The 25538-nt window shown below is 43.9% G+C and overlaps 1 protein-coding gene across 1 annotated transcript in view; it reads right to left on the minus strand.

Annotated features, from left to right (window-relative positions):
• Nucleotides 1-7597, minus strand: part of LOC137375642 (organic cation/carnitine transporter 2-like) — a 100241-nt gene extending 92644 nt beyond the window's left edge. Inside the window, exon 1 of the mRNA XM_068043025.1 lies at nt 7208-7597. Within this exon, the coding sequence (XP_067899126.1) occupies nt 7208-7597 (390 nt within the window). The remainder of the gene's footprint in view (nt 1-7207) is intronic.
• Between the last annotated feature and the right edge of the window lie 17941 nt (nt 7598-25538).

Consider the following 25538-nt stretch of genomic DNA (forward strand, 5'->3'; position numbering starts at 1 on the left):
AGGTAGCCAAGAATGGTAGGTAGCCAAGACTAGTTTATTCATCTTGACAGGCTGTTAAACCAGGTCCTGGATTCTAAATTACAGAAACAACAAAATCTCTCATGGACAAAATATCATTTGCTCACCAAAGCTAGTACAAAATTAAGTAAACACACTTACACATTTACAAATAAAGAGTGTCCATCAGTTCATCCAATAAAGCGATTCTATTAAATTCACATGTCTATAACTCAATCTATCAATGTCGATTCCAATTCAGCTCTGGCAAGATAATTATTAACAGAAAGCTTTTCTGCAAAAAGTTGAATGGTTGTTACTATCTGTAATATTGTACTAATCATGTTATGTCCAAGCCAAGTGTTAGCAAATGTGCACATTTAACATAATGTAAATTATATGATACAGACAACTTTCAAGTAACATTGGCCATTCAGGTTATCTGCCCTCAAACTGGACAGTAAATGATGCACATTGTATTATCTGATTTTTGGTAGACTTGTAAAATTTGCCCTTTAATCCCATTCGCAGCAAAAAAAAATCAGTTAATGACTGTTTCTAACAAAGTCATTGAACCATAATAAATTGTTACTATGTCTTCCCTGACAGTTTATAAAACTGCAAACGCAGCATAGATTTTGTTAAGGACTCATAGACAGTTCTTCATAGATTAAGGTTTATTAAAGTCATCTGTTACATTGTATTTATTAACTATTGTATGTGGGTCAGCAGCATCCAGTTTTTGCCAATAACATTCAGCCCCATTACATCATACAGTTGCATTCATGAGGAACTTACAGTGCTGACTTCTGGAGATTCCTTTGGAATTTCTTGCCTGCTTTACCCTCAATAGAAGCCCTGGAACAATGTGATTCCAAATGGACAGCAGCAGAATTGCGACATTTATATAGAAGTAAAAGTCCAGCAACTTTCAACATGCCAATGAGCTTGTGTCCCAGGTGAAAGTAATGTATACCAAAGTGCAGAAATTGAGACATTCCCTCAGTGACTTTTGCCATTTTTAATTGAGTTAACATAACACAAGCCTTTAATATTGCTGAAAATAGAGACATGTTGTCGAAACTTTTCATCTTGCACTCATCAGAACAATCCACAAGAATACTAATGTAAGGGAAAACAACAACTTTATACCGTACGAGAAGAGAGTGCTGATTGATTGGCAAGTGAACTCTGATTGGTAGAGGCATTGCCATGGAGAATGTACAGTGACTTACAGTTAACTGCCAAGCTTTGTTTGAAATTTAAACCAGGCAGCTTGACTCTGATTAGTCAAGGCATTGCCCTTAGGAATGAACCAGAGAATGGCTGTCACTTACTTTGTTTAGCTGAAACAGGCGCAATGTTTGTACATGTCCTTTACCAGCGAATGGCTGTAACTTACTTTGTTTAGCTGAAACAGGCACAATGTTTGTACATGTCCTTTCTGTCTGCAAAGAATAGGGCCCTCTGTATTAATATATGTAGCTTCCAGTACATGCAAATGCACCACATTGCAAGCCCTACTGACAATCTTAAATTATCTGTCAGCATAATTCTTAGCACACTGAGGATTATTGAGCAAACGCTGTCCAATCACAGAATCACATCTAATGTTGGACACTGTGTTTTGTGTTTCTCAAGCATGGGCTGGTCGGTAACAGGCTGTACCTTGCCCATGGTGAACAGCGGAAGGGACATGTTGTTTGATATGATTCATCAGTCTTTGGGATGTGCAGCCTATATACCTATCATCACACTGGCATTAAAATTCAGATGTCACATTACTCATTTGTGTGATAGGGAGGATGTCTTTTTGGCTTGACGGCAGCATCCTGTTAGTGGTGAACACCACACATATTGCTACTGCATAGTAGCAGCGTGAAACAGCTAGCTTCACCTGTTGCTCAAATATTTACTTTCCAAGGTATTTTGAAATAGACTGGGCAATTTTCAGGGCCGAAAATGATGGTCTTAGGCCCTTTCATAAGTTTGTGCGATATACTGGCAAAGTACAGGCCGTACCCAACCAGCCCGTGCTTGCAAAACTCAAAACACAGTGTCCAACATTAAATGTGATTCTGCGATTGGACAACATTTGCTAAATATTCCTCAGTGTGCTAAGAATAACACTGACAACCAATTTAAGATTGTCAGTAGGGCTCACAATGTGGCGCATTTGCGCATCCTGGAAGCTACATATATTAATATACAGGGCCCTGTTCTTCGCAGACAGAAAGAACATCATAGAGTCATAAAGTTATACAGCACAGAAACAGGCCCTTCGGCCCCTCATGTCTGTGCTGGCCATCAAGCACCCAACTATTCTAATCCCATTTTCCAGCACTTGGCCCGTAGCCTTGTATGCTATGGCATTTCAAGTGCTCATCTAAATACTTCTTAAATGTTGTGAGGGTTCCTGCTTCAACCACCTCTTCAGGCAGTGAGTTCCAGATTCCAACCACCCTCTGGGTGAAATAATGTTTCCTTAAATCCCCTCTAAACCTCCTGCCCCTTACCTTAAATCTATGACCCCGGTTATTGACCCTTCCGCTAAGGGAAAAAGTTTCTTCCTATCCAATCTATCAATGCCCCTCATAATTTTGCATACCTAAATCATGTCCTCCCTGAGCCTTCTCTGCTCTAAGGAAAAGAACCCTAGCCTTATCAGTCTCTCTTCATAGCTGAAATGTTCCAGCCCAGGCAACATCCTGGTGAATATTCTCTGCATCCTGTCCTATAGTGTGATGCCCAGAACTGTACACAATACTCCAGCTGTGGCCTACCTAGCATTTTTGCAGCTCCATCATCATCTCCCTGCTCTAATATTTTATGCCTCGGCTAATACAGGCAAGTATCCCATATGCCTTCCTAACCACCTTATCTACCTGCGCTGCTGCCTTCAGTGATCTATGGAAAAGTACACCAAGGTCCCTCGGACCCTCTGTACTTCCTAGGGTCCTACCATACACTGTATATTCCCTTACCTTGTTAGTCCTCCCAAAATGCATCACCTCACACTTCTCAGGATTAAATTCCATTTGCTGCTGCTCCGCCCACCTTACCAGCCCATCTATATCGTCCTGTAATCTAAGGCTTTCCTCTTCACTATTTATGACACCACCAATTTTCATGTCATCTGCGAACTTACTGATCATACCTCCGATATTCATGTCTAAATCCTAAATGTACACTACAAACAGTAAGGGTCCCAGCACCGATCCCTGTGCTGGTCACAGGCTTCCACTCGCAAAAACAACCCTCGACCATTACCCTCTGCCTCCTGCCAATAGCCAATTTTGGATCCAATTTGCCAAATTGCCCTAGATCCCATGGGCTCTTACCTTCTGAACCAATCTCCCATGCGGGACCTTATCAAAAGCCTTACTGAAGTCCATGTAGACTACATCAACTGCTTTACCCTCATCTACACATCTAGTCACCACCTCGAAAAATTCCATCGTTAGTTAGACACGATCTCCCCCTGACAGAGCCATGCTGACTATTGCTGATTAATCCCTGCCTCTCCAAGTGGAGATTAATCCTGTCACTCAGAATTATTTCTAATAGTATCACCGGCCTGTAATTACCTGGTTTATCCCTGCTACCCTTCTTGAATAATGGTACCACATTCGCTGTCCTCCAGACCTCTGGTACCTCTCCTGTGGCCAGAGAGGATTTGAAAATTTGTGTCAGAGCCCTGCTATCTCCTCCCTTGCCTCACATAACAGCCTGGGATACATCGCTTCTGGGCCTGGGGATTTATCCACTCTCAAGCCTACTAAAACAGCTAATACTTCCTCCTTTCAATGCTAATATGTTCACATAGATCCCTCTCTTATCTCTACACCTACATTGTCCTTCTCCATAGTGAACACAGATGAAAAGTAATCATTTAAAACCTCACTTATGTCCTTCGGCTCCACACAATGATTGCCACTTTGGTCCCTAATGTGCCCTACTTTTTCCCTGGTTATCCTCTTGCCCTTAATATACTTATAAAATGCCTTGGTATTTTCCTTTATCTTGCCCGCCAGTGTTTTTTCATGTCCCCTCTTCGCTCTCCTAGTTACTTTTTTAAGTACCCCCCTACACTTTCTATACTCCTGTAGTGCCTCCACTGTTTTCAGTGCTCTGAATCTGCCACAAGCCTCCTTTTTTTTCCTGATCCAATTCTCTATATCCCTTGACATCCAGGGTTCCCTGGACTTGTTGGTCCTACCCTTCACCTTAGCGGGTACATGTTGGCTCTGCACTCTCACTATTTCCTCTTTGAATGACTCCCACTGGTCTGATGGAGCCTTTTCTACAAGTAGCTGCTTCCAGTCCACTTTGGCCAGATCCTGTTTTATCATATTGAAATCGGCCTTTCCCCAATTCAGTACCTTTATTTCTGGCCCGTCTTTGTCCTTTTCCATAACTACCTTAAATCTTACTGAGTTATGGTCACTATCCCCAAAATTTTCCCCCACTGACACTTCTACCACTTCTCCGGCTTCATTCCCGAGGATTAGGTCCAGTACCGCCCCTTCTTTTGTTGGACTTGCTAAGAACTGGCTCACAAAGCTCTCCTGTGTGCATTTTAAGAGTTCCACCCCCTTTAAACCTTTTGCACTGACTATCCCAGTTGATGTTCGGGAAGTGAAATCCCCTACTATTATTACTCAATTATTTTTCCACCTCTCTGAGATTTGCCTACATATCTGCTCATCTATCTCTCCCTGACTGTTTGGAGGCCTGTAGTACACACCCAGCCAAGTGATTGCCCCCTTTTTGTTTTTAAATTCTACGCATATGGCCTCATTTGAGGAGCCTTCTAAGATATCATCTCTCCTTACTGAAGTAATTGACTCCTTGATCAATAGTACAATGCCACCTCCTGTTTTATCCACTCCCCTGTCACGCCTGAAGATTCTGTACCCTAGTTATTGAGCTGCCAGTCCTGCCCCTCCCTCAACCATGTCTCTGTGATCGCAATAATATCATAATTCCATGTGCTAATCAACACCGTCAATTCATCTGCCTGACTAGTAAGACTCCTTGCATTAAAATAGATACAATCCAGCCTTGCATTTTTCACTTGTGCCTTAACAGGTCTATATATGCTCTGCCTTCCAGACTGACTCAGTTGCTCTTCTATATTTGACTGTGCATCACCCCCTACTGTACTTCCACTCTGTATCCCATCCCCCTGCCAAATTATTTAAATCCACCCAACAGCACTAGCAAACCTCCCAGCAAGGATGTTGGTCCCATTCTGGTTCAGGTGCAACCCGTCCAACTTGTACAGTCCCACCTTTGCCAGAAACAGACCCAGTGATCCAGGAAACTAAAGCCCTCCCTCCTGCATCATCTGCTCAGCCATGCATTCATCGGCACTATCCTCCTATTCCTATACTCACTAGCGTGTGGCATCTAGTTGCGAGGTTATTTCAAAACACAAGGTTAAAGGCTTGAAGCAGCTGTGTCCAATCTTTTCACGTGGGGGTGGGGGGACATTACAATTTTTGTCTTACATAGGGGGCCAGTGAGACAATTTCAGAAAGATAAAGGCATTAACAATTTATCTTCCTATTAATCAAAACAACAACAAAGGTGCAATTTTGTGGAGAAGCTTTAAATGAGGGGACTAATTTAGTGACTTACTTTTTTGTTACTATGTTGGACACTGATTCAATGAGATACTTAGCATTTTTGCTTGCACAAGTAGTCAGTTTTTACCTGCATACTTGTTGTAGCAATGCAAAATATTCCGGATAGATGTCCATCTGTCAGGAGTGATCCTCTCTCTCTCGCTCTCTTTCTCTCTGTGTCTCTCTCTCCCCTCCTTCTCTACGTCACCCTCTCTGTGTTCCTCCTTCTCTGTGGTTCCCCCTCTCTGCGTCATCTCCCCTTCTAAGTGTTGTCCCCATCTCTCTCTGCTCCCCACTCTCTCTGTGTATCCCCCCACCCCACCCGCTCTCTTTTTCTGTCCCTCTCTCTCCTTCTCTGCTCTCCCTCTCTGCCCCCCCTCTCTCTCCCCCTCTCTGTCTCTCCCTCCTCTCTTTCTCTCTCTGTCCCCCTCTCTCTCTCTGCTCCCTCTCTCCCCTGTCTCATTCTCTGCCCTCTCTCTCTCTATGCCTTCTCCCTTCCCCTCTCTGCCCCCTCTTTGTGCCCCTCTTTCTCACTGCCCCCTCTCTCCTTCGTCTTGTCTCTGACCGTTGCAGAGATCTGGAACTCTCCCTGAGCTGTTTTGGGCTTGGTCAGTTTTTTAAAAATCGCAGCCGTCAGTTTCACAGCTGACAGGTGTTTAGAGAAGAGACAGCGCATCCAAACATCAAACTTCAGGGAGTTCAGCAGGCTTTAAAAACAATCAGAACCCACTAAAAAATATCACGAACTTTTCCAGGTTTGGAAGCGCTGTCTCTGCTCTGAGCACCTGCTGGTTGTGATTTTTTTAAAAGTCAGACTGGTCAGTAAGATGAAGCTAACGGGAAATTTTTCATCTCTGAAATTACCAGTCACGGACCTCAAAATCTTTAATCACGGACACTGGTGTCCATGGACGGTCATGTTACCGACCCCTGCTTGAGTTAGTATTGGGATACCACAATTGGTCTCAGGACTTGGCTCGGAAGGAGGTAAATCAATCAGTGTTCTGATTCCTATTCAACGGCCTCTGCTGGAAAGTGTGTGTCGGTGTGAACACTGTGTGTTAACAACTTTGGCTGCGACATACCCTCACAGTCAAATTTACCGTCCAACATTCACTGTTTCGGAACACGTAACAAGTTCTCACTTGAAGAGTGTGCCTGAAACAGGACTCCCATCACACATGAAACCGCATCCCTGATATCGTCACAGCCTTCACGAAAGGTTGGGAGAAAGTTTGAGGGTTTAGAAGAGGAAATTCATATCAAGGTTCAGGTGCTGAGAGGAAATAAATTGGGATCGAAAACAGACTGGACAAGATCAGAGGAAAGTGAGAACAAAGTTATAATCACAGGCTAAGGTTCCAATTTCATTTTTTTTTCTCCAGCAACAGGCAAGCCAGATTAAACATTAAACGTGCCTGTCTCAACGACAATGCAAGAACTGTAGCTGCCTGGTAATATTTAGATTCAAATGTACGTGCTCATTTTATTTACAAACAAATCTAAATATCTTTATCGTCACAAACTATTCTCAGGTTAACTATTGCCAGTGTGCCCGCTGTATTCCTTCAGCCACATACCTCGCTGACGATGGTGGAGATGTACTGATCCTTACTGTACTCCCATCCATCCAAACAGGGCTCCTGTTCTACCTCAGACATATTGAAGGAATCTGGGTCGGGAAACGTCTCCGAAAGATTCATTATCACGTCCACCCGGTACCGTCTACATTTGCTGTACTGGAGTTTGTCTCCTTCTTGCACCAGAGGGATAGTCCGATTCCTCCACGCTTCACTCAGATTGAGATTCCCGGGAACTAAGCAGCGATGCTCTGGAATATCCCCGACAAAAACTATGGACAGTCCACAGAAACCGTTGGGAAAGATGCTGAGGCTCAAAACAAAGAAGATAAACCTTTGGTAAGGTCCCCATTCCCCGAGAAAAGCTGCAATTTCATCGTAATCCCGCATGTTAGTTACAGCGGGAGGAGCGGCAGCGATTTTCACCAGGAAACCGATGGAGGGCAGAGCAGAGGTTTGCAGAACTACATTATTTCGAAGACTAAATAATTCTCGATCCTTTCTATCCCTAATAGTAATCCAATCTTCATCCGGCTTTGGCCGTTCCTCCCCAACCCTCGGTTCTTGCAGAAAGCAACCCGTTGGCGAACAGTGAAGGAGGATTTTGGAAGGTTTTAAAAGTGTATTTGTTGTGGTGGCAGTAATGGGAACCATGCAATTTAATCCGCACTCAGAGGCAGATTAGAGCATTTTTATGGTGGGCAGCGGTAAGATTTTAGACAGGGCTGTGCAGATGTTGTGGTCAATAAAAGGTTTCCCCTGTTCTATTGAGCCAAATGGGGTCGTAGAATGGTTACAGCACAGAAAAAGGCCTTTCGGCAGGTCATGAGCGTGCGGACTCTCTGCAAGAGCAACTCAGCAAGTCCCACTCGGCCACTTTATCCTATAACCCTGCAATTTTTTGCTCTTCAGGGGATTATCCAATTCTCTTTAGAAAGCCACAATTGAATCTGCTTCCATCACACTCTCAGGGAGTGCATTTGAGATCCTAACCACTTGCTGGGTAAAAAAGTTTTCCTCATGTTGCCTTTTGTTCTCTTGCCATTCACCTTTATTGGTGTCCTCCAGTTCTCAACCCTTCCACCAATGGGAACAGTTTCTGCATATCTACTCTGTCTTGACCCCTCATGACTTTGAACACATCTATCAAATCTCCTCTCAACCTTCCTTTTAAGGAAACCAGTCCCAATTCAGCTCCCGACTCCCCAAAGCCTGTCCACCATCTACACGGCACAAGTCAGGAGTGTGATGGAATACTCTCCATCTGCCTGGATGGGTGCAGCTCCAACAACACTCAAGAAGCTCGACACTATCCAGGACAAAGCAGCCCGCTGGATTGGCACCCTATTCACAAACATTCACTCCCTCCACCACCGATGCACAATATCAGCAATGTGTACCATCTGCAAGATGCACCGCAGTAATGCACCAAGGCTCCTTAGACAGTACCATCCAAACCCACGACCTCTACCACCTAGAAGGACAAGGACAGCAGTTGCATGGGAACACCACCACCTACGAGTTCCCCTCCACACCACACACCATCCTGACTTGGAAATATATCACTATTCCTTCACTGTCGCTGGGTCAAAATCCTGGAACTCCCATCCTAACAGCACTGTGGGTGTACCTACTCCTCATGGACTGCAGCGGTTCAAGAAGGCAGCTCACTCCCACTTCCTCAAGGGCAATTAGGAATCATCAATAAATGGTGTCCTAGCCAGTGATGCCTACATCCCATTAATGAATAAAATAAAAACAGTCTGGCGTCCAAGTATATGTAGATGGGTCACTGGAATCTTTAAGAACAGTTCTTTTCAGGCAGTGTTGAGAATTAATTGAGCAGGCTTTCTTCAAAGACAGAAGATGAGATGAGTTGATACAGTTGACTTCTCAGGGTCTTTTAGAGAGGTGCTGGAAAGCTGAGCTGGGTTGTGGTCTTCTCTCCTTCCTTGAGAATTTTATTCTCTCCTTGGAAGTTCTCTTCTCTCCTTGGAATTTCTGTCCCTTTTGATATAGTTCAACCCCAATTCAACAATTCAAAAATGAAACCGACAACAGGAGGTCAACCTTTTGACCTCCATCAATCTTGACCTATCAATTCTTTGTAAACAACTTCTCCAGGTGTCCAAAGTTCCCTGTTGTTTATTGAGCTGTAAGTCAGGTGGTTTCCTGGAAAGGCAGATTGTTGCTGCTAGAAGTCAAGTTGTTTCCTGGAAAGGCTTGTTTTCCTCACAAGACCACTCAGTACCCCTTTTAAAGAAAAATTCCAGGGACTGTTTTTCAAAGTCAAGTGGTCTTTGCGTGACCCTCTTTGAAAACCCCAAAGTTTAACATTTCTTCAATCTATCAAAAATGAATCCTCAAAAAAGTATATTTTAAAAAACACAAAGGCACTTTCATAACACTTTCACCCTTGGAGAAATGAAACACCATTTTTAAATGTGTTTCATTACCAAGTGTAAAAGAAAACAGAAGATGAAAAAATGTTGAAACATATTCTTTGTTTGAGGGAGTTCTTTGAGTGAGTTACATGTGCTATAGATGAAGGGGAACCGGTAGATGTATTGTATTTAGATTTCCAGAAGGCATTTGATAAGGTGCCACATCAAAGGTTATTGCAAAAAAATGCTCACGGTGTAGGGGGTAAACCATTGTCATGGATAAAAGATTAGCTAGCTAACAGGAAACAGAGTAGGCATAAATGGTTCATTTTCTGGTTGGCAAGATGTAACGAGTGGTGTGCATCAAAAATCTGTGCTGCGGCCTCAACTTTTTACAATTTATATTAACAACTTAGATGAAGGGACCGAAGGTATGGTTGCTAAATATGCTGATGACACAAAGATAGGTAGGAAAGTAGGTTGTGAAGAGGACATAAGGAGGGTACAAAGTGATATAGGTAGGTTAAATCAGTGGGCAAAAATCTGGCAGACGGAGTATAATGTGGGAAAATGCGAGGTTGTCCATTCTGGCAGGAAGAATAACAAAGAAGCATAGTATCTAAATGGTGAGAGATTGCAGAGCTCTGAGATGCAGAGGGATTTGGGTATCCTAGTACATGAATTGGAAAAGGTTAGTATGCAGGTACAGCATGTAATTAGGAAAGCTAATAGAATGTTTATCATTTATCACGAGGGGAACTGAATACAAAAGTAGGGAGGTTATGCTTCAACTATACAGGGCATTGGTGAGACCACATCTGGAGTACTGTGTACAGTATTGGTCTCCTTATTTAAGGAAGGATGTAAATGTTTTGGAAGCAGTTCAGAGAAGAATGAATAGACAAATACCTGGAATGGGTGGGCTATCTTATGAGGAAAGATTGGACAGGCTAGGCTTGTATCCGCTGGAATTTAGAAGAGTAAGAGGTGACATGATTGAAACATATAAGATCCTGAGTGGTCTTGACAGGGTGGATGTGGAAAGGATGTTTCCCCTTGTGGGAGAATCTAGAACCAGGGGTCACTGTTTAAAAATAAGTGGTCGCCCATTTAAGATCGAGATGAGGAGAAAGCTTTTCTCTCAGAGGGTCGTGAGACTTTGGAACTCTCTTCCTCAAAAGGCGGTGGAAGCAGAGTCTTGGAATATTTTTAAGGCAGAGGTAGATAGATTCTTGATGAGCAAGGGAGTGTAAGGTGACCGGGGGTAGGTGGTAATGTGGAGTAATCAGTTCAGCCATGAACGTATTGAATGGTGGAGCAGGCTCGAGGGGCTGATATTTCTAGCTAGCTTTCTCTTGTACTCTAATTTTACCTTATCAATCTTTTAGTCATTCAATTGGCTGTTTTTTATATTCTGTTCAATCTTCTGACCTGCCTCCCATCTTATAGGCTTTTTCTTTAAGTCTGATACTATCTTTAATTGTTTTAGCTAGCCACAGACGGCAGGTCTCATCCTTGGAACTTTTCTTTCTCGTTGAAATGTATCTATTCTGTGCATTCTAAAATATCCCCTTAAATGTCTACCACTGCATCTCTATTGAACTATTCCTGGACCTGATTTGCCAGTTCACTATAGCTAGCTCTGCTTTCACGCCCTCATAATTGCCCTTATTTAAGTTTAAAATACCCACTCTTCTCTCCCTCAAACTGAATGTAAAATTTATTCATATCATGATCGCTGCTACCTAGGGGTGCCTTAACTATGAGGTCATTAATTAATCCTATCTCGTTGCACAATATCAGGTCTAGTACAGCCTGCTCTCTGGTTGGCTCCAGAATGTATTGTTCCAAGAAATTATCCCAAAAACATTCTATGTACTCCTCATCTAGGCTACCTCTGCTTGTCTGATTTTTCCAGTCCATATGTAGGTTAAAATCCCCCATAATTATCGCTGTATCTTTCTGACAACCTACCATTATTTCTACCTTTATACTCCGTCCTACAGAGTGGTTAATGTTTGGTGGCCTGTATACCACTCCCACAAATGACTTCTTGCCTTTATGATTTCTCATCTCTACCCAAAATTCTACATGCTGGTCTCCTGAACGTAGGTCATCCCTTTCTTTTGTGCTAATACCGTCATTAATTAACAGAGCTACCTCTCTACCTTTTCCTAACTTCCTGTCCTTCCTAAATGCCATGTACCCTTCAATATTCAGGTCCCAATCCATGCCGTTCTGTAGCCATGTCTCTGTAATGGCTATCAGATCGTACTTATTTATTTCTATTTGTGGTCTCAGTTCATCTGTTTTGTTTTGAATGCTACTTGCATTCAGATATAGCGCCTTTTGTTGTGTCCTTTTATTATTTTTGTAACCACTACCCTTATCTGTTGATTTACTCTTAGATTTGTATGCTCTTTCCCTTCCTGTCACAGTCTGTTATCGTTTCCATATTAATACCTTTCTCTCTTGCCTTATCGCTACTCCTTGATTGACCATATTTTCCCAAATTTTGTACTTTGCCCCCACTATTCATTTTAAAACCCTCTCTACTTCCCTCGTTATGCAGCTCACTAGAATACCAGCCCAGCACGGTTCAGGCGTAGACTGTCCCAATGGAACAGCCACCACTTTCCCCAATACTGGTGCCTGTGCCCCACGAACCGGAACCTACTGCTGCCACACCAGTCTATGAGCCATGCATTAATTTCTCTAATCTTATTTGCCCTATGCTAATTTTCACGTGGCTCATGTAATAATTCAGGTATTATTACCTTTGAGGTTCTGTTTCTTAATTTGGTGCTTAGTTCCTCATACTGACTATGCAGAACCTCTTTCCTTGTCCTGCCCATGTAGTTGGTACCTACATGGACCACGAAAACTGGATCCTTCCCGTCCCACTGTAAATTCCTCTCCAGCCCTGAGCAGATATCCCGAACCCTGGCACCGGGCAGGCAACACAGTGGTCCGGACTCTCGCTCTTTGCTGCAGAGAACAGTGTCAATCCCCCTAACTATACTGTCCCCTACTACCACTACATTCCTTTTTCTTCCCTCCACTTGAATGGCTTTCTGTACCATGGTGCCAAGGTCAGTTTGCTCATCCACCCTGCAGCCACTACTCTCATCCAAACAAGCTGAAAGGACCGGAAACCTGTTGGACAATCGCACAGGCTGAGGCTCCTGCACTCCTGCCCTCTGGGTCCCCTTATCTGCCTCAGCTGCAGCCACATTCTCCTGTCGCTGACCACTGATCAAATCAGAAGACCCTATCCTAACAGGTGTGACCACCTCCTGGTACAAAATGTCCAGGTAACATTCCCCCTCCCTGATGTGTCGCAGTGTCTGCAGCATGGACTTCAGTTAAATGACTCTGAGCCGAAGCTCTTCGAGCCACAAACACTTGCTACAGACGTGTTTGCCCTGGGTCACACTAACATCCAGGAGCTCCCACATGCTGCAGCCGTGAAACATCACCTGTCCTGCCATCCTTAATGTGTTTTAATTAACTACTTAATTATTTTATTTAATTATTTTATTTAATTATTTATTTTATTTTCCCTTTTTTAATAAATATTTTATTAAGCTTACCACTAGTTCCTTTACTATTTTAAACATTAGGATTAGAATGGACCATAATCACTTGGACCTATCTTGGACCGGAGAGGTGCGGCAGTCTGCAGGTGGACCTGGGAGGAAGCGGATTTGGATCTGGAGCAGACCTATATAAGAAAGAGTAGGGCTCGAGGCCTACACCTCCCTTAGACTGAAGTAGCAGCAGCAGTCGGCAGTTGGCAGGCTCTGTCTGTGTCTCTGCGCACTGAGTTTCAAAGGTAGAAAAAAAGACTTATAGTGACATCACACAAAATCTGTAAGCTGATTGGTTGGATAAGTAACAGCTGTTAGTGCATGTAAAAAGCTTAAGAAAGCAGGGGAGAGAAAGTTCTTATTTTTTAAAAAACCTCAAAACCTTCCTTATAATTGATAAGGTTAGTATTACTAAAGTGTGTTTTTTTTAATTAGTGTAATTTATTAATAATTACTAGTAATTATTACTAATTTTATTTTTATATTGTAAGTAGTGTTTTTAGGGAATCAAGGTCCCTAGTGTAAATATTCTCAAATTTTTGAGTAATTTAAGGAAGTAAATTAAGGGTAAGCCATGGCAGGGCAGCTTGGCCGTTTGGAGTGTTCCTCCCGTGCAATGTGGGAAGTCAGGGACACTTCCAGTGTCCAGGGCGAACACGTGTGCAGGAAGTGTCTCCAGCTTCAGCTACTTGAAATCTGCGTTTTGGATCTGGAGCAGCGGCTGGGGACACTGTGGAGCATCTGCGAGGCTGAGATCGTCGTGGATAGCACGTACAGGGAGTTGGTCACACCACAGGAAAAGACTGCTCAGGCAGAAAGGGAATGGGTGAATGCCAGGCAGTGCAGAAGAACTAGGCAGGTAGTGCAGGAGTCCCCTGGGTCCATCTCCCTGTCTAACAGATTTTCCACTTTGGTTACTGTGGGGGGGAGATATTTTCTCAGGGAAATGCAACAAGAGCCAAGACTGTGGCACCACGGGTGGCTCAACTGCACGGGGGGGATGGGGGCAAGAGTGGGAAAGATATAGTGATAGGGGATTCTATCGTAAGGGGTACAGATAGGCGTCTCTGTGGCCGCAAATGTGACTCCAGGATGCTATGTTGCCTCCCTGGTGCTCTGTTCAAGGATGTCACGAAGCGGCTGTAGGACATTCTGAAGGGGGAGGGTGAACAGTCAGAGGTCGTGGTTCACATTGATACCAACGACATAGGCAGAAAGAGGGATGAAGTCCTGCAACAAGAATTTAGGGGGCTAGGTAGCAGATTAAAAAGCTTGACCTCAAAGGTTGTAATCTTTAGATTACTCCCTGTGCCACATGCTCGTGAGTTTAGGAATAGAAGGATAGAGCAGATGAATGCCTGGCTGAAGACATGTGCAGGAGGGAGGGCTTTAGTTTCCTAGATCACTGGGTCTGTTTCTGGCAAAGGTAGAACTTATAAAAGTTGGATGGGTTGCACCTGAACTGGAACGGGACCAACGTTCTTGCTGGGAGGTTTGCTACTGCTGTTTGGGCGGGTGGGGGGTGGTAGGTGGGGTGCAATGGAGGTTTAAACTAATTTGGCAGGGAGAAGGGGATACAGAGTGGAGGTGCAGTACAGTAGGGGGTGATGCACAGCCAAATATAAAAGAGAAATTAATTCAGTCTGGAAGGCAGGGCAAATATAGACCTGTTAAGGCACAAGCAAATAATGCAAGGCTGGATTGTATCTATTTTAATGCAAGGAGTCTTACAAGTAAGGCAGATGAATTGAGGGCATTGATTAACACACGGGATTATGATATTATTGCTATCACAGAGGCATGGTTGAGGGAAGGTCAGGATAGGCAGCTCAATATTCCAGGGTATAGAATCTTCAGGCATGACAGTGGGGGCGGTGGGGGGGGAACGGGGGTGGCAGTGTAAAAAAGGAGGTGGCATTGCACTATTGATCAAGGAGTTAATTACTGTAGTAAGGAGGGATGATATCTTAGAAGGTTCCTCAAATGAGGCAATTTGGGTAGTACTTAAAAACAAAAACTGGGGCAATCACTTGGCTGGGAGTGTACTACAGGCTTCCAAATAGTCAGGAAGAGACAGATGAGCAGATATGTTGGCAAATCTCAGAGAGGTGTAAAAATAATCTTCTTTGGCCTCCTTATCTCGAGAGACAATGGGTAAGTGCCTGGAGGTGGTCAGTGGTGTGTGGAGCAGCGCCTGGAGTGGCTATAAAGGCCAATTCTAGAGTGACAGGCTCTTCCATAGATGCTGCAGAAAAATTTGTTTGTCGGGGCTGTTACACAGTTGGCTCTCCCCTTGCGCTTCTGTCTTTTTTCCTGCCAACTGCTAAGTCTCTTCGACTCGCCACACTTTAACCCCGCCTTTATGGCTGCCCGCCAGCTCTGGCGAACGCTGGCAACTGACTCCCACGACTTGTGATCAATGTCACAGGGCTTCATGTCGCGTTTGCAGACGTCTTTAAAGCTGAGACATGGACGGCCGATGGGTCTGATACCAGTGGCGAGCTCACTGTACAATGTGTCTTTGGGGATCCTGCCATCTTCCATGCGGCTCACATGGCCGCATAATAGGGTAATAATATTAGGGGATTTCAACTTCCCCAATATTAACTGGGATAGTCTTAGTGCAAAAGCCTTAAATGGGGCGGAATTCTCAAGGTGCATACAGGAGAGCTCTTTGAGCCATCATGTAGAAAGTCCTACAAAAGAAGGGGTGGTAAAGGACCTAATCCTCGGAATGAAGCCAGACAAGTGGTAGAAATATCAGTGGGGGAGCATTTCGGGGATAGTGACCATAACTCTATAAGATTTAAGATAGTTATGGAAAAGACCAAAGATGGACCGGAAATAAAGGTACTGAATTGGAGGGAAGGCCAATTTCAATATGATAAAACAGGATCTGACCAAAATGGACTGGGAGCAGCTACTTGTAGGAAAGTCTACATCAGACAAGTGGGAGTCATTCAAAAAGGAAATAATGAGAGTTCAGGGCCAACATGTTCCCGTAAAGGTGAAGGGAAGGACCAACAAGTCCAGGGAACCCTGGATGTCAAGAGATATAGAGGATTGGATCAGGAAAAAAAAAGGAGGCTTATGGCAGATTCAGAGCACTGAAAACAGCGGAGGCCCGAGAGGAGTATAGAAAGTGTGGAAGGGTATTTTAAAATGTAATTAGGAGAGCAAAGAGTGGGTATGAGAAAACACTGGTGGGCAAGATAAAGGAAAATCCCAAGGCGTTTTATAAGTATATTAAGGGCAAGAGCATAACCAGGGAAAGAGTAGGGCACATTAGGGACCAAAGTGGCAATCTGTGTGTGGAGCCGGAGGACGTAAGTGAGGCTTTAAATGATTATTTTTAATTTGTGTTCACTGTGGAGAAGGACGATGTAGGCGTAGACATCAGGGAGGGGGATTGTGATATACTTGAACAAATTAGCATTGAAACGGAGGAGGTATTAGCTGTTTTAGTGGGCTTAAAAGTGGATAAATCCCCAGGCCCAGATGAGATGTATCCCAGGCTGATATGTGAGGCAAGGGAGGAGATCGGAGGAGCTCTGACACAAATCCTCTCTGGCCACAGGAGAGGTGCCAGAGGACTGGAGGACAGCGAATGTGGTACTATTATTCAAGAAGGGTGGCAGGGATAAACCAGGTAATTACAGGCCAGTGAATCTAACATTGGTGGTAGGGAAATGATTGCAAAACATTCTGAGGGACAGGATTTATCTCCACTTTGAGAGGCAAGGATTAATCAGGGATAGTCAGCATGGCATTGTCGGGGAAGATCGTGTCTAACTAACTTGATTGAATTTTTCGAGTCGATGACTAGATGTGTAGACGAGGGTAAAGCAGTTGTTGTAGTCGACATGGACTTCAGTAAGGCTTTTGATAACGTCCCACATGGGAGGTGGTTAAGAAGGTAAGAGCCTATGGGATCCAGGGCAATTTGGCAAGTTGGATCCAAAATTGACTTAGTGGCAAGAGGCAGAGGGTGATGGTCGAGGGTTGTTTTTGCGATTGGAAGCCTGTGACCAGTGGTGTACCGCAGATATCGGTGCTGGGACCCTTGCTGTTTGTAGTATATGTTAATGATTTAGATGTGAATATCGGAGGTATGATCAGTAAGTTCGCAGATGACACAAAAATTGGTGGTGTCAAAATAGTGAGGAGGAAAGCCTTAGATTACAGGATGATATAGCTGGGCTGGTAAGATGTGCAGAGCAGTGGCAAATGGAATTTAATCCTGAGAAGTGTGAGGTGATGCATTTTGGGAGTACTAATGAGGCAAGGGAATAGATAATGGATGGTAGGACCCTAGGAAGTACAAAGGGTCAGAGGGACCTTGGTGTACTTATCCATAGATCACTGAAGGCAGAAGCGCAGGTAGATAAGGTGGTTAGGAAGGCATATGGGATACTTGCCTGTATTAGTCAGGACATAGAAAGAAGAGCAGGGAGGTTATGATGGAGCTGTATAAAATGCTAGTTAGGCCACAGCTGGAGTACTGTGTGCAGTTCTGGTCGCCACAGTATAAAGAGGATGTGATTGCACTGGAGAGGGTGCAGAGGTGATTCGCCAGGATGTTACCTGGTATGGAGCATTTCAGCTATGAAGAGAGACTCGATAGGCTACGGTTGTTTTCCTTAGAGCAGAGATGGTTCAGGGGGGACCTGATTGAGGTATACAAAATTATGAGGGGCATAGATGGGTAGATAGAACAAAACTTTTTCCCTTAGCGGAGGTGTCAATAGCCAGATTTAAGGTAGGGACGGTCAGATAGTCAAATATCTGAAACTTTCTTTGGGGATTTGGATAATCTGAAGGAAATGTTTAACAATTCTTTTCTGATCAAGGCTCAGTAAGCTGGTCCAGAATTAAAATAAAGTTGCACAATCAGCTCTAACAGAAGCTGAGGCAAAATACATTCCAGAGGCTATTATATTAAAGATGGGATTCTGATGAGGAAGTGGAGACCTCCTCACAGACCTGCAGATGAAGAATGGACCGTAGTTCATCAGATAGTGGTACCGCCCAAGTATCGCCAGAAACTATTAAGGATAGCGCATGAAATTCCTATAGCGGGACATGTGGGGATCCAGAAGACCAAATCATGCATAAGTCGACATTTTACTGGCCAGGTCTTTCCAAGGACATGGTGCAGTTTTGTAAAACATGTCCTACGTGTCAGATTGTGGGAAAACTGCAACCTGTCATAAAACCGGCACCTCAAATTCCCATACCAGTTTTTCAGGAACCATTTAGGAGGGTGTTGGGAGACTGTGTAGGACCTTTACTGAAAACAAATGAGGGACTCCAATATATACTCACCATCGCGGATATGGCTATTCAGTTCCCAGAGGCCATTTCCTTGAGAACAATTTCTGCTAAGGCAATGGTAGAGAAGTTAACCCAGTTCTTCACTAGATATGGATTAATCAACAGAGAGAGCAGGGAAGAAGCTACCTGTTTGGTGAGTTTCTGCTTTTATAGTCATAGAGTTATACAGCACAAAAACAGGCCCTCCAGCCCATTGTGTCCATGCAGGCCATCAAGCACCTATCTGTTTTAATCCCATTTTACAGTACCTGGCCTGTAGCCTTGTATGCTATGGCATTTCAAGTGCTCATCTAAATATTTCATAAAAGTTGTGAGGGTTCCTACCTCTACCACCCCTTCAGGCAGTTTGTTCTAGATTCCAACCACCCTCTGGGTGAAAAGGTTTTCCTCAAATCCCCTCTAATCCTCCTGCCAATTTTACCTCCAACAATGGAACTTCTTTAGCCATTGCTCGGGTTATTACACATGAAGGAAAAATTCCTGGAACCTTTTCCTGTAGCTGTTCTGTCTCTAACTTGACTTAGTTTTTCGTAGGTCAACTCCGTCTACTTGAAAACTATGGAAAACTCCTACAGTTGCCTTTCCAGACATTAGGGGCTGAGTTTTACCGGGACCCCAATGTCAGGGGTCATGGCAGGAGGTGGTTGGAAAATACCTCCGGGAGAGGTCCGGCATGGGCCATGACGCTGGGACAGCCATGCACCATATTACCAGCGGCGGTGAGACCTCGTGGTGGCCCTCGCACCACTCAAAAACGTGAACATCATTAAAATATGTAAATATATGTAAATAAATTAATAATTACTTACCTCGTTGCGCTGGCCATTCTACTGCAATATTCCGGCCGGTTGCTAGAACTCCCGCATCTTCGGATCTCCGTTCGGAGAAACAAGGCAGAACACTGGTTGGGAGGCGGGAGCAGATAGGTTTTCAGAGCGGGGGGGTGGATGAGGGAGCAGGGAAAACCACTGCGGTTGGTGGAAGGGATGGTGGGAAGGATTTGTAGGTTATAGATTCCAAACTTTGTTGGGGGGGAAGGTTGGGATCGCGCGATTATTTTGGGGTGGGGCAGGGCAGTTAATAAATTGACTAGTCATTGGGAGGTGGAAGTGGGAATTGAAACTTTGAATAAATTTTTCCTTTTAATCTTTGAAGTCCTGTTACTTTAAACTTTCAAATTTAAATGAAGGGCTGGAAACCCTTGAAAAATGGCACCTGCACCTGCGCAGTGGCGCCGGACGCCGTTGCCGGGGGTGCAGCGCCCGCCCCCTCTATGTCATCAGGGACAAACGGTCCCTGTAAATGAGCTGCTATACTAAATACTGTGGCAGCTCTGCGGAGCAAATAATGCGCGTGTGCTCCGCCATCCTTGAAGCATGGGGAGCTGGAAAATTTCCGGCCTAGGTCACACTCTAGATGCACCCAATACAAAGGTATGGGTATACACCCCTGCCAATACCATCCACTAAATCTTTAGAATTCAGTGTGCTCTCTGGTGGAAATGTTATGCCTTTGCCCAGCAAAAGAGTTTGGGTGGCTCCTGTATCCCTAAGTATAATTATAGGTTTGCCTGCCTCACTTGAGGGATAAGGAGTTACTTTTCCTTTCGACAAGAATTCCCTATAACTCTCAGGTATCTTATTTACACCCCCTGCACTCATGTTGGTTTTTGTACTTGACCTTACAGCTGCAGTCAGAGCTACAGCCTGATCTGTTGTACTCTCAGTCAGGGTCCCTTTCTCTGCATTGGCTTTGTGTACCCCAGTAAGTCCCATGGGTTTACCCTGCAACTTCCAGCATTCTGCACGACGGTGTCCCACCTTGTGACAATGATAAAATTTAGGCTTGCGGACCTCACTTCCACCCTTAGCATCTTCCTTTCTGGCCTGAGGAGGCGATCCCGGGGCGTTCCCAGCTGTCTTTTCTTGTCCCCGGCTACTTGCCTTCCTTTCACTCTCCCACCTTCTATCCTTCTCGGGTTTGTCGAGGTGACAGACAAAGTGCTTGGGCTTATAAACAAGCTCTTAATGATTAGTAATTTCTGCTGCCTGTCTGGCTGTTGAAACTTTCTGGGTCTCTACATGGGTTCTTACTAACGGAAGGAGTGAATTTTTAAATTCTTCCAGGAGAATTAGTTTCCTAAGGTTCTCATACATTGTCTCCATCTTTAGTGCCCATATCCAACAATCAAAATGAATTTGCTTTACCCTCTGAAGTTCTATACAAGTCTGCCCAGACAATCTCCGGAGGTTCTGAAATTTCTGCCTGTACACTTCAGGGACTAACTCATACGCAGGGAGAATATCATTTTTGGCATTTCATAATCTGCAGAAGCCTCCTCAGAAAGCATGGCAAAACTTCATGAGCTCTGCCCATCAACCTGCTTTGCATAAGCAATGTCCCAGCTTTCCTTTGGTCACTTCATCTTTTTAAAAGAAATGAAAATGCCTCTACATCCCTTTCCTCAAACTTAGGAAAGGCTTGTACAAATCTTCACTAGGTCCTAGGCTGGAATCAGATCTTTCCTCACCAGAACTTTCCTTGGAGTCAAGGCCACTCTTTTGACTTAGTTCCAGCTTTTTAACTTCAAATTCCCTTTTTTTCTCTTTCTCTTTCCCTTCCCTCAAGTTCAGGTTTCTTCATTGCCAATTCTCTTTCAAGTTCAAGTTTTTTTTCAATTCTGTTTCCTCCTTTTTCTATTCAAGCTCAAGCTGCTTCATCTGTAACTGAATTTTAAGCTAATTCAACTGCACTACCCTCTGGTTTGCTTTCTTCTCCCAATTGCAAATGGTGTGCTATTACTTTAATTATGTCTGTTTTCTTAGCTTCTTATTTTAACTCTTACCCCAATTTTGCTCCAATGCTCTTAGCTTAACCTTGCTTAAGTTCCTCAAATCACCAGAAAATGCACAGCAACTGTTAAAGACATTTCAGTGGTGTAGACTTTATTACACAAGAAACTTGGTTCTTTGTATTTTGCCTTTTTCAATTATTATTACCCCACTTACAATTGTATGTCATCGATGTTGCATTTATCCCGCAAACAGCCCCCAATTATATGTTACGACCAAGGCAGGAGAAGTGCACTGTTTATTTTAGTTCCACTTCTCCGTGGGTCACAACATAGATTTAATTTTTTCCCCACTTTCCGATACGGTCAATCATAAACTCTATTTTTATCCCAGAATAAAACACACCAACCAGGTTTCTTTAATAAACAACAAAATTATCAGTTTATTATAAAACAGGTTTTAACCAGTAATGAAGTAAAACATAAACACGCAGATTGAAATATTAAAGTTCCCTTTTTACCTGAACCCCTCACACTCACACAGAAACACATACACCGGTTAACCAGAAAAATAAAGAGATTTTTGCTTTTAGAGCTCTATGACACACAAAAAACACTTGGGCTGAATACTTGCTCATTCTTGAAGAAACAGCAGCTGATATGTTGTGTTCCAAAAATGGCATACACTCTGGCCTCCAAATACATGTAGGTGGGTCACTGGGATCTTTTAGATCAGTTCTTTTAGGCGGCGTTGAGAATTAATTTAGCAGGCTTTTCTTCAAAGACAGAAGATGAGATTAGTTGGCACAGTGGACTTCTCAGGGTCTTTTAGAGAGGTGCTAGAAAGCTGAGCTGGGTTGTGGTCTTCTCTCCTTCCTTGGGAGTTCTCTTCTCTCCTTGGAAATTCTCTTCTCTCTTTGGAAATTCTCTCCCTTTTTAAACAGTTCAACCCCAACTCAAAATAATTCAAAAACGAAACTGACAATAGGAGGTCAAGCTTCTGACCTCCATCAATCTTGATCTGTCACTTCTCTGTAACCAACTTCTCCTGGTGTCCAACATTCTCTGTTATTTATTGAGCTGTAAGTCACGTGGGTTCCCAAAAAGGCTTGGTTTCCTCACAAGATCTCTCAGAGCCCCTTTTAAAGAAAGTATTTCCAGGGACTGTTTTTCAAAGTCAAGTGGCCTTTACATGACCCCCTTTGAAAACCCCAAAGTTAAACATTTCTTCAATCTTTCAAAAATGAATCCTCAAAAAATATATTTAACAAAACACTGAGGCACTTTCATAACATACCTCATCAAAAAACTCAATAAAATTAGGAAACCATGATTTGCCCTCAACAAATCTGTGCTGACTTTCCTTAATTAATCCACATTTGTCCAAGCAACTGCTAATTTTGTGCTGGATTATTGTTTCTAAACCCACCACTGAAGTTAAACTGACTAGCCTGCAGTTATTGGACTTATCCTTACACTCTTTTTTGAACAAGGGCGTGGCATTTACAATTCTCTAGTCCTCTGGCACCACCGTGTATCTAAAGAGGATTGGAAGATCATGGGCAGTGCCTCCATCCTTCACACCATATCTTCAGATGTATCCCATCCAGTCTTGGCGACTTATTAACTTTACGTACAGCCAGATTTTCTAATACCTCCTCTTTATCAATTTTTAGCCCATCCAGTGTCTCAACTACCTCCTCTTTATGGCTTTGGCAGCATCTTCCTCCTGGGTAAAGACAGATGCATTTAGTATCTCAACGATGCCCTCTGCCTCCATGCAAACATCCCCTTTTTGGTCCCTAATCAGCCCCACTCCTCCTCTTACTACCCTTTTACTATTTATATGCTGTTATGAAAGTGATTCTGGTTTTTGTTTTTGTTGAGAATATTTTTTAAAGGAATTTATGGTTAAGCTGAATAAATTTTGGACCAGGTTTTTTTTAAAAAGGAAGCCATCAAGAGGACACTGAGGGAGATGGATTGGCAATAGTGTTGCTGGTTGTCACATGACTCAGGTTGAAGATGGAGCAGAAACCCTGGTAACAGGGTCAGAAAAGTGACAAGTTTTGATTGGACAAGCCCAGTAACAGAGCACACCTGAATGGGTAGAAAAACTGAAAAGCTTGCTGGTTGTGTGTCAGTGTATGTGTGGTTTTACCTTCTGGAAGGAGATAAAGTCTGCTGTGGAAGTGTCAAAAAAGGGCAGAAGACCACAACCCAGCTTGCTTTCCAGAATCTTCCAAGGAAAGACCCTGTGAAGTCCACTGTGGTGATTCATCTTGTTTCCTGCATTTGAAGAAAGCCTGCTAAAAATAATTCTCAACTCTGCCTGAAGAGAACTGCTCTAAAGATTTCAGCGACCTGCCTGCGTGTGCTCAGAGGTTGGACTGTGTGCCAGTTTTGGTGCAGCGTGTCTAATCTGCTATTTTCTTTAGGGGTAGGCAAATGATCAGCCAGGTGTGTTTTTTTTGTCTCTAATACAGCTCTAATCCAAAAATCCTTTTTTTTAATTTTTTGGGTTAACCAGAGACAAAGGTAAAATGGGACTTTAAAATTTGGTTCAGGCAGAAAAAGGACTTTTAAAATGTAATGTTGGATATTTAAAAATTTGATCTGTGTGATATTGTTTTACTTCATTAATAGTTAAGACTTGTTTTAGAATAAATTGTTAATGTTGTTGTTCAGTAAAGAAACCGAGTTAGTGTGTTCTATTCTGGGGAAAATAGTGGCCGGAATTTTACGCCACCCCAGCGAGCCGGATGGTGGCGGGAGGGGGAGGGGGTGTGGTTGGCGTAAGATTGAGTGGGAGGCTCCAGGAGGCATTCCTGACCCGCTTCTGTCTCCACCCCACTTTAAATGTGGCGGGCCGGGTGGCGGGGAATAGGCCGCCCGCCCCAGGCCAATCAAGGCCATTAAGTGACCACTTAAGGGCCTTCGCCCGTCTCCACGGGGATTTTACCCATGGCAAACGGGCATCCGGGAGACGTGAAAGGGCTCTCGGACAAACAGGCACAGGGTGCCCGATTGAGGGCCATCCCCACTTCCAAAAACCACCCCCAGGACCCGGGACGACCCCCTTCCCCCCAAACAATCATCCTTGCCTTGCCAGGGCGTGACCGATTAGCCTGGCGAGGCAAACCCCAACTTACCTGGACTCCTGGCTCCATGTCGTTGGCTGGGCTGCAGTCCTAGCAGTGGCCACCACTCCCGGTGGCGCTGCTGGGACGAAAAGCTGCCGGCCCGATGATTGTCCAGCAGCTCAATGAGGTGGGACTTCCTCCATCAAGCGGGTGGAAGTCCCGCCTCAGAACAGTTAAAGTCCGGGGGCACTTAAAAAAAGGAAGCATACATAAGGTCTAGGCGGCTGAAGAAAGACAAAGCTTTGGAAGAATATCGGGATTGTAGGCGCAATCTGAAACGAGGAATTAAGAGGGCTAAAAGGGGTCATGAAATATCTTTAGCAAACAGGGTTAAGGAAAATCCCAAAGCCTTTTATTCATATATAAGGAGCAAGAGGGTAACTAGAGAAAGGATTGGCCCACTCAAGGACAAAGGAAGAAAATTATGCGTGGAGTCAGAGAAAATGGGTGAGATTCTAAACGAGTACTTTGCATCAGTATTCACCGAGGAGAGGGACATGATGGATGTTGAGGTTAGGGATAGATGTTTGATTACTCTAGGTCAAGTCGGCATAAGGAGGGAGGAAGTGTTGGGTATTCTAAAAGGCATTAAGGTGGACAAGTCCCCAGGTCCGGATGGGATCTATCCCAGGTTACTGAGGGAAGCGAGAGAGGAAATAGCTGGGGCCTTAACAGATATCTTTGCAGCATCCTTAAACACGGGTGAGGTCCCGGAGGACTGGAGAATTGCTAATGTTGTCCCCTTGTTTAAGAAGGGTAGCAGGGATAATCCAGGTAATTATAGACCGGTGAGCCTGACGTCAGTGGTAGGGAAGCTGTTGGAGAAGATACTGAGGGATAGGATCTATTCCCATTTGGAAGAAAATGGGCTTATCAGTGATAGGCAACATGGTTTTGTGCAGGTAAGGTCATGTCTTACCAACTTAATAGAATTCTTTGAGGAAGTGACAAAGTTGATTGATGAGGGAAGGGCTGTAGATGTCATATACATGGACTTCAGTAAGGCGTTTGATAAGGTTCCCCATGGTAGGTTGATGGAGAAAGTGAAGTCGCATGGGGTCCAGGGTGTACTAGCTAGATGGATAAAGA

This window comes from Heterodontus francisci, chromosome 12 (assembly GCF_036365525.1).
Source record: "Heterodontus francisci isolate sHetFra1 chromosome 12, sHetFra1.hap1, whole genome shotgun sequence".
In the NCBI taxonomy this organism is placed as follows: domain Eukaryota; kingdom Metazoa; phylum Chordata; class Chondrichthyes; order Heterodontiformes; family Heterodontidae; genus Heterodontus; species Heterodontus francisci.